Here is a 12,926-nt window from a genome sequence, read left to right as displayed (position 1 = left end):
GTTCTCAGCAGTTCAAGTGCTTTGTAACGAGGTTGCCCTTACTGCAGCTTTAGATTAGATTAACCTGGTCAGCTACAAAATCTTTGCTACACCAAAATGTAATTTCATGTGTATGGCTAATATTAAATAAACAAAAAAAAAAAATTAAAAAAACCACCAAACACAAAGACCAATAAAGTCTAAAGTGAATTAACCTCATAGAATTAGTTTTGAAATACAAAAAGCAAATACAGTAAAGGATAAAGTATATGCAAGCACTGCACTAGAGGAAATAATCAAATTTAAAACACTGTTCCAAACATCATCGTCCCTGCATATCTAACACTTCATATAGCTGTCAATCATGATATCCTGAAAGTAATCAGCTTTTCTTGTTTTGCTTTTAAGAAATGAACAAATTTTAATCATTTTCTGTACCAACTTATCTTAAACATAGAAATACTCTTGCTATTCAGCCACAAGTCTTAACTTTAACCCCTTAACAAGAGATATGGAAGAAATTATTAATTCATTTTCAAATTTTTCAGTTTTTCAGTTCAGCAGCACAACATTAACTGGCATTCTACATAAAAAAAACAGACTGGTATGGTTCCCACAACAGATTTTTGAAGTTTTTATAACTAAAGGTTCACACAAATTTCTAGTAATATTTAGTGAATCCATGACCTCTTGTGGTCTAACAGGAAACAACATGTTTACCTGCATGAGCTCGGCTCGAACGGGCTGAATGTGATCATACAGAAAGTCTGGCTGCAAGTTATCCACACACAATTCAAGAGTTCTTAAGCCTTGGCTAACCAGGGTCTGAGATCCATTGAGAGCTGACACCAAGGGATCCATCAACATTGGCAAATAAGGCAGCAATGAACTCAAACGAACCGGCACAGTGAGGCAGAGCTCTACGAACAAGTCTTTCATGTGTTGTTTGTGAAGGCCACTTTGCAACATATTAAGTCCTGAAAATCATTGATAAGTTATACACTCAAAGGAAGAAGACAGTTTATTGTTAAAAATTGCTATTTCCCAAATTCGGAATAACCTGATATTTTTTAATTCTGTAGAACTTATAGCTCTGTAAATAACATATTTACAAAATACCATTCATAATTATAACTTAGAAGTAAGGATTGCATGCAGTGAATGCCTTTGCAGATACATGCATATAAATAAAATCTATGCATGTTCTAAAATTTAATATACACTCAATGTAACTAGCAGATAATTCAACTCAAACCCCAGTCTTGTAGCAATATAAAAAAATGCACACAGAACAAACTGGTTTTAAAATACCTGGAATCCTGAAAAGAAACATTAAATGAGTTCAAGTACATTCACTGTCCCGTGCAGACTCAACACACTGCCCACGTTCTTTTTCTCCCCATTCAGATTTAATATAATCCATAAACCTACCTAGCACTTCTACTCTGACTTGTGTTTTACATAATGATGTATAGATAACATGCATATTTGCTAGCTACAACAAAAAACACCCCCTAGAGCTGTAGATGAGAACCACAGGATTTCACATTCCTGGAACTGTTCCTATTAGCTTGTCCTTAGGTTTAAGTAGTTCCCCACATCTCCTTGCTCATTCTCAGTATCTCTGGAACACAGTCCTTGTGAGCACAAATGTTCAATTAATCAAACTGATTGTTATTTCCATGTCTTTTCACAAACTGGCATCACTTGTACTTCTATTTATCACGCACCTGCAGGTGCACACACATGTCCTCAACCAGACAGGACAACCAGAGCTTCTCTGTAATGCTCTTCCCATAAAACCAGCAACAGGCTGGCTACATTACTTCTGCTTTATGCTAACCAAGTTATCCATAGCAAAAATGGAATGAAAGAAACAAAGAAAAAACCCCAATGTCCCCCCAGTGAAAAGCAGAAAAACAAGAAGCAGAAATTGTGAAGCAGCCAGAACTATGGAGCCTGAAGCAGCTGATAATAAATAAAAGTAAGCCACATTTAAAATGTTTCATCAACTGCTAAGCTCAACATCATAAGCTACTTATCAGGGTTAGGATTTTAGTTTTGTTCTTTTTAATTACATAACTATTACTACCACTCATATAAAAATATCAGAAACTGGGGTGGGGAAATAAGGTCTTGTTCTACCTTGTAGTAAGTTTGGTAACAGCGGCAAGAATTCTTGATATAAGAGATCATGGCTGCCTCCTCCAATAGATCTGAACAGTGCTCTGAGCAGCAGGAAATAGTTATAGGGCTCTTTGGCAGTCTGTGCAAGTTCCATAGAGCTGTTCACAATCTTGTGCAAATGTGGCTATAAAAAAATAAAGCTTGAAGATTAATAAAATATCAATTTTATCATCATTGTACTGTACAAGAGTTTAACATGAGACAAGTTTTTCAGATCAAAAACTTTCAGCTATTCCAAATACTTTGATACCAGGCTCACTTTATACCACTGTTGAAGAGCTGTTAAAAAATAAATCTGAATTTGAACAATATCAAGAATCCAGAGCAGTCTTTAATTAATTAAACCCTGCTTTCATATTAGCCAGATGATAAAGTCTGCTTGCTACTCCAAACAGCACCTTTTTTAAAACAAAAAAACCTTCTGCAAATCTGACACAATGAAAAATATTTGCTGCACAGAACCTAGGGATGTGAAGAAGAAATCACAAGTGTCAAAATGACAAGAGATGACATTTCACAATATTATTTTACTCCTGATCTAACTTCATCACTACTTCTTAATTTTTGTGAATGCTAAGATTTCACTTTGAAAACAAGCTTCTACAAGTAAGAAATTTGTTGTGGGATTAGCAGACTTTCTAGAGGACATTCACAGTTTGCAGGAACCATTAAAAATAGTTGATAAATGCAAGGATTCTCACAGGGACAAACAGTGACACAAGTCTGGATTTTATTAACATCTGAAAGCTTTCTGCATTGCTATGCAAATGCTGCAAATAGCCTTCATCATTCAATTAAATTGTCTACCCAAGGCTCATATCATCAATCCTGCAGAAAGGAAAAAAAAGCAACAGAAGCATGAAACTGTGAAGGTAGTAAATCACACTCTAAATTGGATCTCCAGCTTATAAATTCCAAATGACCTTGATTCTGATGACAAATGAGAAGAATTTAAGCAAGATTATACGAATATGGTTTCATATTACTTACGAATACTGCTTCATATTACTCTTACATTTCAAAGAATCTGGAAAATCAGGAGTCTCTACTCTGTTCTACCCAGAAAACTGAACTAATCCTGCTGTAACAAATCGTTAAGCACAGAAACAATTACCACATGGTTACCTACGACACAAATTTTGTTTATTTTAAGGTAGAGGGAAGAGAAAATGAAGAAGCTGATGAGACAAGCTGCAGCACTCAATTAACATCTTAAATGTTTCTTCTGCATATAGGCAGCTGTTACTTTTATGAGAAAAGCCCCCTCCTGCTTCAAGCTCAGTATTTCTAAACTCACTATTTCTAAACTCACTGAATAATGAGATCATCTCCTCAACATAAACAGATCCTTGGAACACAATGACAATATTTTGTCAATAGAAAAAAATGGTATTCCTTAATCCAGACTTTTCCAGATCACAGAAATACCTCACTCAAGAGGCACATGAACAAATGTACATGAACAACATTGACCAACACAAAAAAAAAGTGCCTCCTGTCTAAGCAAAACTCTTATGTTAATACAGAAACATAGGGAAAAAAATATGCAAAGAGATACGCATATCCTGACTGGGAAGTTTCACGGATTTATTATGGCAATCCCAATCAGACCACGAGCACACATCAGTAATTTATGCTCAGAATTAGTACAGAACTTAATAGTTTCAAATATGAGGCAAACATTCACAGAAACCATCTCATATTTATAAAGCAAGGTAGTTAGTATTTGGAAAAAATGGAGCTGGATAGTGGTTCGTACACAAAAGACTATCAAAAGTCAGACAGCTCTTAAGTTTCTTCAGACATCTGAAGAATGTATTGAGTCAAAACAGAGTATTTTTTTTTGTTTTAACACAAATGACCTTTACCTTCAGCATTTGTTCATTTTCAGCTGCAAATAGTGAAACTGAGCCAAAGACTAACTTGAACAGCTTGAGATACAGATTGGAGAGTTCCACATTAGAGCCCATTTCTGGCAGTCGATCCAGAAGATACTCTACCAGAATTGTAGCAAAGAGGGCAGAAGTAGTAGGGTTTGCCAAAAAGGAATTGGCAACAATCTATAAAAGGAAAACACGAAGGAGTTAGTGTTGCTGCAATGAAAAGAACAGAGGGATAAAGACACTACCTGTTTAAAACAAAGAACTACAACAAATTTCTATCCCCATCTCCACTGCTACTCAAGTGGCTCAGCTTATCCTCAGTGGAAAACAATCATGCATTTAACGGAAGTATCCATTTCAATGTATATTATAGGACATGTGTTCCATAAAACAACAGACCATTAACACAACAACCTGAACAAAATAGGACCGCTTCAAATCTTGCATGCCAATTTCAACGTTATTATTTACAACTCCAGTTCAAAGCACAAGCTATTTCCTACATGCTGCCTACTATCCATTGAGAAAAAGTAAACAAAAACATAGTACCTGAAGAGCATAATTTTTTGAGATTCTCTCCACCATGTAAGGAACAGTAGTTTGGAAGATTTCTTTGAAAGTTAAAGGGTTCATCATTGTGAACACACCAGCAAAATGTTCCAGAACTTCCTTTTCCTCTTTCATTCTGACTGTCTGACAGTTTGCTACTCGAACATATGTCTGTCCATTTCCTGCTATTTGGACCTACAGCAAAAAGAGAAGACACAGAATTTGAGTAATTTTCCCCCTTTATTCTTAAAATACCCTCCAAAAAACCCTGATATTTTACAGGCTTCACATGCAAGCCCTGTACCATTCAAAGTTGGGCATAAGAGACAGAAGGAATAGTTAAAATATTACTCAATAGTGTTTCCAGCACAGATTTTAAAACCGTGAAGTCAGGAGTGGAAAAAGACAAAAGCAGGAGATATCATAGTGTATTTTTAAAGTTAACTTAATTCCAAATCACATACATTTACATTTCATCAGTACTTTGTATAACTACAGAAGATAAACATAGCCATGCCAATGCTTCAACTGATACCTCAGCTATCTCTTTGAAGGTAAAATCCACTACATGAAAACAGTAATTTTTAGTCTGACCTGCCTACATTAACATAGACAGTAACAGCTGTTAGGAAAATAATTGTTCCTTGCACATGACAAGTACTTTGGAATTCGCATAACTGCCCACTAGCCATAGTCCTAAAATTAAAGACTCAATGCAAACAAACCACACAGGAAATTTATCTTTCAACTGACAAATACACGGTTATTAAAACATACAACACACAGTAACTGCATAAAGAAGAGTCTTATGCAGTCAGGTTACATACCTGATAAATATCTAAAGCTTGCATTGCATATTTTACCAATTTTATATAGATTTGAGTCTCCTTAGGTTGCAACTGCTTATTGGGAATGAATTGTGCTTCTGCAAGAAGGTAAAGAATAAGCCAGTAGTTAACCATTAAAAATATTATTTGCTTTCATACTAGAAACTTTCAATTGCAGAATTACAAAAGATAAAGATAATTAAATATTATGCAGTTTTACCCCCAGGAGCTTTGCATGATGTTATGCCCCACGTGATTGTCTTGACACCACAAACCAAAGTTTTTACTAAGCTTCGGCAATCTGTGACCTGAAATGTCTGTTTATCTTCTTTTTCCTTCTCCCCTTGTTTTTCAAATACAGGTACTGGTGCAGGGGCCACTGGAGTGGCTGGGGCAGGAGATGGGACAGGAACAGGTGCTGCATTTGATGCTGTGGGTACTCCCGGTAAGGCGGCTTCAGCAGCCCCCAGCTCAGACTGGGGCTTGCACTTCTTAAAAATCACAGAGAGCTGGTATCGTGCTATAGTGTGAAATTTCAGAACAAAAACCTAAGGCAGAGTAGGGAGGGGGAAGAAAAAACAAAATAAGTTTCTTCTTCAAAAGCCATTCTAATGCTTCAAGACAGCACATCAAGATCAATAAAATTTACAACCAAGTATTCCTGAAGTCATTCACATCCCAGCAAACACTTTTAAGTGAATCAACAAAGCAGTTTGCTTACTTTTAGCAAGTTCCAAACATAAAAATATTTGCTGAAAATTAGTAAAATCATCAACTAAAAATTAATTTAAAAGATACTTGAATTCATATCATAAACAATATTTCAGTCTCTAAATATTTACTATTAAGCATAAAAAGCTGGTGTATGTACAGGTAATGTACGTCAGATGTACTAGAAGATGCATCCATCATGGGTTTATGTTTTGATGTTACACAGTATATTAGATTTAGAAAGCAACAATCAATCCTGCAGAATTCTGGTCCCCAACATCTCTGCTTTCTGGCTGATACTAAACAAGGAACATGCTGTACAAGGTTTCTGTTTAAAATTTTCTGTACTTCCCAGATTTTAAAGTCTAGATCTACTTGGCTTGCTCTGATATTTCACCACTACCACCACAGCTCCCACACTCCCTTCTTCCCTAGCTGTATCTTCTCTGAATTGACATTATTACAGATTTTAATGTGATGAATAAATGACCAAACAACTGTGCTGTATTACAGATTCTTTTTTTAAAGTAGAAAAAAAAAGCAGTATTTTATTTGGAAGACAAACCCTACTAGAAAGCTACTTCACTTCGAGAAACATGGAATAAAGAATCCTTTCCAATATATAACATCAAGATTTCTCACTTGCATCACCTGTCTTTAGGACAAAAGCCACTGCTTAAACTACCAATACCTTAAGAAAAAAATACTTGAAGGTAATATCAAATAATCTGGAGGTGACTAAAATTACTAAATATCTTCCCTAGTGCATTGAGAACCACAACAGTCTGTCAGTGATAGAGAAGAGTCAAAGGTGGTGGGGATGCACTACACTCAGAGTTCCTAGATCTCCTGTTCTCAAACAAGCTGTCATCCAGTTCCTCAGTTATCTTCAAGTGTTAAGCCCAGTTTGATTTAGATTTCAAGACAAGTTCTCACATCCCAAGATCAGATTAAGCCAGTATTCACACTACAAATGTTCTACTCTACAACTGAGTGCATCTTTATGTTGTGGCAGAAGAAACACTAGGCAATTCTTTTCCATTAGCAACTGGGTTACAGCAGGCAGGTAGTGTTTCACTTGTACTGTACTAGGGATGACAGCTTTTTGGGTGCATCCCTCATTTTTAAAAATAACAAAAAATGCCAAAAACCTGCAAGAAAATCCCCTTTCAGGGTTAAAAAAATGAAACACATAGCAAGAAGACATAAAAAAATAAACCCAAAACCATTACTGAATACTCTTAAGTGGGGCAGAAAAAGATTACAACTGAAATTTAAAAGAAATTTAAAAAAATAAAACAGTAGCAGTTCAGCTACTCCCTGCATCACAGAATTCAGTTTCCTGCTTTTAAGCAAGTCACTGAATGAATGAGCTGAGAGCAAGAATCACCACTGTACTTGAGGTACTATCCCAGTTGCACAGCATTTGAAGAAGCCTTTCTCTAAAGCATTAAAACGAAATACAGGATGGACACTGCTTCCACATACATTTCTGAAGAAAGCAGAAAGTAAAAAGTGATTTACAACATGTTATAAAATGGGATATTCAAATTATTATCAAATGTTTTAAACAAATCAATACCTCCAGCATTCTCATAAGAATATCTCTACCATTTCCATTTTCCTGTTCACTTTTAGACCGGATACAGTCTACCAAATTTAGCAGAAGCTTGCAAGACATTGTCTGGATACTGCTAGGCAAGGACTCATCATCAATGTTCTTGGCAAATAACTGAACAGCAAGGGAGAGATCATTGAGTGGTAAGTGCTGACGGACGTGATGCACCAGGTCTGCCAGGGTACTATATGCAAGAGGTCTATGGGTGAAAACAAGAAACAAAGAAAACACATGGAGGACAGTTAGCATTGTTATTGGATTTTACCAGTAATTGCTACCTAGAGCCACTTCCAAGATTTTAAAACCAAATGTTCTATTTTTATATGCAAATCCAGAGTTCACAAGGCTTAAGAGAATCATAACCTGTACTAACCAAAGATGCATTTATCTGCCCCACAACACTAATATTCCTCTCTGATATTTCCTCCCCCACTGCTGAATATCCCCAGCACACAGTTTGATCCACATACAGTTAACAGCAAATTAGCATGGTTTAGGTCACATTTTGAACAATGTTGACAAGCTGCTTCACAATTAATTATTGTTGATTCATGATTTCAAAAGTAGTTATAAAAATAGATAATTTTTTAAAAAACTTTCTTTCCAAATACAGGGTTTAAGCACCAAGTAGAGCCCACGCTTCTAAATCTACTGCATGTTGTCAATAAGATACACTTGCTCCTTAAGCAAGAGGAATTAATTCTCCTTGTTCACTTATTTGAATTTCGCCAGCAAATGCACCTCAAAACTAGTAGACAATTGAAGACACAGACACTAAATATTCTCCCCATTCATTTTTTTTCTCAATTGCAAATGAGTAAGTTCTAAGGTACTTATTGACAAAACAGTTTAAATCTCATTCAGGTTTTACACTGTTTCATTAAATATGGGAAAGATACTGAGTTGATTTCACCATAACCACCAATTTGGTTTTGCTCTTCAATTCAAAAAAATTAAATGCTTTTCATTCACCCATTTATTTCATGTTGGCATATGCTCACACTACCACACTGAGCCATCAGTGCTGAACAACAATCCCTCTTCACAGCAGCAAAAGCCTTTTCATTATTACAAGCTAATAAAATCCATTATTTAACACAAAAGATTTAAGATCCTATACAGGCACTGTTGTAAATATTAATAAACCTTGAAAGACACCAGCCATGTCAGTCACTCAGACAGCTCTCCCAAACTTTGTCATACCTCAGCGTTTCTCGGGCAGTGTATCCAGAGCCAATTAGTATAGATTCATCAAATAGCTTATCCATACATGGAATAAATTCTGTAATTTTAAAAAAAAAAAAGAGAAATAAATAATTTTTAGAAAAATCATTAAGCATTAATCCACTAACTTAAGTATTTAAACCTCAATCATAAAGTGAGTTTATTCTAAAATTCACTGCTGAAGCTTCCAAAAGGCAGTGTCATTTACAAGAAAACTTCCAATCACCCTCTTGTGACTATGAGCTCCACTGACACTTGCCACTTGAGCAAGACTACAGCACATAGGCAAAGCCACAGCATTTATAAAACAAAACCAGTTACATCTGGAAAGAGAAAAAATGTTTATGTTCTTTTCAACTTTGCACAACTTTTTAAATGTAACTAAAAAGTTACTGGAAAGGGCAACAATATACAACACAACTCTATTTTGTCTGGCTTCTTATGATTCAGGCTGTATCCCAGAATATGAAGAGGAATATAAGCAACATGGGGTCCAGGGAAAAAAGAAGGCAGATTTTAGTAATAGAAGCAAGTGACAAAGCAAGAGCAAAGAAGCATTTTCTTTTTAAATATAGAGATCAACAAGTTTATGGAGGTCACAACACCTTAAAGGCAGATGATGGAAATGACAGGAAGGATTAACTGCTCCCACCTCCAAGTAATGCAGCAAGCAAAATCTTATTAATATTTTTTTGCTTAATGCCAAATAACAAGAGAATAATCCAGCAACCCTCGTTCTCCACAGATTTCCAAACAATACTAAAGATAAAAATCCAGCATTTTCTGAATGAAAACTGAAATAAACAAGGAACCTGTGAGGTCCACTTAAGTGAAAGGGACAATGTGGTAAATGTCTTTGCTTTAAAAGAATGTCACATTCTGCAAAAACACAGAGGAAGATAGGAGAGCATCAGCATTGCTTTTTGAGGGGAATGGAGATAAGAAAGAATTACAGAATAAAAAGTAAATAAATAGGAATAAAGATTTTAGATGCAAAAACAATCCATTATTTTACAAAGCAAACACCACAGCAGTCATGACAAGAGAAAAAATTCAGTTACAGCCAACAAATAATGCTGTGGATAAACAAGCTGAGTCAAAAAGATTGTTAAAAAAGGAATCACCTTTGATCAAACCACTCTGTTTGATAAAAGAAATTAGTTTTAGATGTGCTAGTGTTAGCAGAGAAAAGAGATTAAGATACAAACTGTGACAACGAAAAACAGCAAAGGAAATGCAAATTGAAATACAGTAATGAGTCTGAGTATTAAACACATTTGCAGAACTATTTATGTTATTGTCCTATTATTCTTAATGGGACCTAGTAAGCAAGCAATAATAAATTGTTTACACCAGACCACTGATGAAACTGTCTCATTAAACTTCATAACAAGAATATTTTATGTTGAAATTAACAAATGTTCACATTGTTCAGTCACTTAGGATTTCAGAAAAGCCACACAGCCATTCTAGCTTTTTGAAATGGACATCTCAGTAAAAATTCTCAAAAGAAATGGCTTAATAAGGAATAATGAGGATCCTTAATAAGGATGAAAATAAACAAGTTTCAAAATTCTATTTGGATTCTACGTCAGGTTTTAAAACCTCCATCTAATATTTATGTGCATAATACATTTTCCTGATGTGAATTATTCTTAGACAGGGGCACTCTTTACAATGATAACAGTGGAGAAAGCGAGTACAATTTCAGCTCCGCCCTCTCTTTTAGGAATCAGGACCACAGCTCCATGCAGAAAAAATGCACCACAATAAGATATACAGTGTTATTCATCAGCTCTCAATCAACACAGAAGATTCAGCTTGAAAGATTATTTCACTGAGAACAACAATGTCAATGGCAAGATCCGCAAACATGAACACTCATTTTGCCAAATAGTTGAACTGCACCAACAGAATGACCAAAGCCTTATCTTTTACAGATCTTCACACACTTTATAGCCCACTTCTCTTCTTCACACTCTTTTCCTCCTGCAATAAAACAGTCCCTCTTTTCCTTGGCATTTTTAAGTATTTCCTCCTCTAGATCCACTTTGGAGCTGCCAGGTAGCCAAGAGCAGGGCTGCAGGTTTGTGTTATCAACATGTGTGCTAAAACAGCAGCCAGCTGGCCAAGGGCAAGGAATTGCTAAACTCACACTGCTCTTCATTCCTCCAGAGACACTCAAGTTTTGTCCACTACTTAAACACTAAAGCTCACAAAGAATGAAGAACATCCTATCTTAAGATATCACTCCTCAGTTTAATTTTGATGTAACTGGTCAACGTCAGAGGTTATTAAGCAGGGGCTGAAAAAAGTAGAACAGCTAAGCTAATTTATTTAGAAAAACAGCCAAAGAAACAGTTTTTCATGTGACTAAACACCAGAACTAGGAAACATGGGGGTTTTTTGCAAGCTAAGAATACCTGTAAGACATCACACTGCCCCATAACTGCTGTTACCAGAAGGAAAAGAAAGGGGTCCACACAGTCAAGATGGAAAGATGCAAGTCAAACTTTTACAAAGTAGACTCATCTCCAATTTCACATTTCTGCCAAAACAGAACATATCCACCAAACCCAGATAATTCAGGCAGACCAAAAAGGGCTTTCCTCTGCTAGAGGCAAATACTATGAGCTCAAACACACGGTATTCAGGTTTTGACAGAACTACTTCCACTCAGGTTAACAGATGTATAAGTATCCATACAATTGCTGGCACAATTACAAACCAACACAAATGTTTATCATCAAATTATAATTACTTGAAACAATGGATGCTTGGAAAGCCAGAAAAGCCATTTGTTCAGTATGCCATCTTACACAATCTTAATTTTTTTTAGGGAAAAAGAAGGCAACACAAAAACCACACGCACTTCCAATATAACCAGAGATATGCAATAGTGAGGAAAAAAAAAAAAAAGCAATTTGCCCCCTAAATACATAGAAATTGCTGAAGTCTATCCAGTTTATAGACACATTATTTTTAAAAATAAGTACTACATACGGCTCCTCAAGTCTGTTGTCAAGATGTGCTTGGCAGCAATCAGCAGCTCCTTCCGGAGGTGTGCCGTTTCAGCTGGGCAATTGGAGAGCAACTGCAACATTCCTTTCACCATTTGCTGAGAATATTTAGCCACTAATTCCTATTGCAAAAAAATAACAGGCATGCAATCATGATGACATACCATTTGAAAGGTTTGCTTTACATTCACAAAACAAAAAGCAATTTAAAAGCGCTTGTTTCTCTTTTAGAAATCTACTTGTAAAGCTAAAATAGAACAGCCATTCCAGAAATGTCTGGGGCAGAGGGGGTGAACAGCTCAGTTTTACTTTGCATTCATATGTGGACACTTCTGAAAGGATAACCAAGTGTAGCTTTATCTTCAGATTCAGTGCACAAATGCTCTTCTCTCCAGTCCCTGACACACTGCAGTCATGCTTGTCACTTTCCTAACACAAAGTACCTAGGGGTCTGTTGCACTCAGAGTAACAAAGTGACAAAAATGCAACCTACCTGGTATATTCTTATGATGTAAGCCAAGAAAGACAATGTTTTTATTTGAGCAGCGATAAAATCTGCATACAGCTCCTTGTTATAAAGTTTGTGTTGCCTGAAATTAAATTGAACAGTGGTTATCATTTTGTTCCTCCTCTTTAATACCTTCATTCAGAAAACTCACAGCAGTTTCAAATGACCTCATAGTGAGGTTCTTGCTTCGGAAGGGAGTAAAATCATCATGGGAGAGCCCATTTTCAACAAGCTCTCTGCCATTCAAATTCCCAGCACCTTCTGCTCTAAGCAGAAATGCACAGCCCTCAGGCAGCCATACAACTTTCAGCTTTCTACAGAAAGCCAAGTCAACACATTAGCATCAAATATTTGGCTCCATTCCCCTAACATGGGCAATTCTTTTTCTCCCTCCCACAAACTTGTCTGTCTCTCTCAAGC

General features: G+C 36.1%; 1 protein-coding gene across 1 annotated transcript in view; it reads right to left on the bottom strand.

Moving 5' to 3' along the window:
* Positions 1-12,926, bottom strand: part of TRRAP (transformation/transcription domain-associated protein) — an 89,484-nt gene that overhangs the window by 70,412 nt on the left and 6,146 nt on the right. Inside the window, exons 10-19 of the mRNA XM_010003260.1 lie at positions 12,492-12,588; positions 11,982-12,120; positions 8,958-9,036; positions 7,719-7,953; positions 5,646-5,973; positions 5,426-5,523; positions 4,599-4,793; positions 4,035-4,226; positions 2,125-2,290; positions 700-956 (exon numbers count right to left, since the gene is read on the bottom strand). Of these exons, the coding sequence (XP_010001562.1) occupies positions 700-956; positions 2,125-2,290; positions 4,035-4,226; positions 4,599-4,793; positions 5,426-5,523; positions 5,646-5,973; positions 7,719-7,953; positions 8,958-9,036; positions 11,982-12,120; positions 12,492-12,588 (1,786 nt within the window). The remainder of the gene's footprint in view (positions 1-699; positions 957-2,124; positions 2,291-4,034; positions 4,227-4,598; positions 4,794-5,425; positions 5,524-5,645; positions 5,974-7,718; positions 7,954-8,957; positions 9,037-11,981; positions 12,121-12,491; positions 12,589-12,926) is intronic.

Source organism: Chaetura pelagica, unplaced genomic scaffold (assembly GCF_000747805.2).
Source record: "Chaetura pelagica isolate M959 unplaced genomic scaffold, ChaPel_1.0 scaffold138, whole genome shotgun sequence".
NCBI classification, from domain to species: Eukaryota; Metazoa; Chordata; class Aves; order Apodiformes; family Apodidae; genus Chaetura; species Chaetura pelagica.
This window is presented reverse-complemented; position numbering and strand designations above follow the sequence as displayed.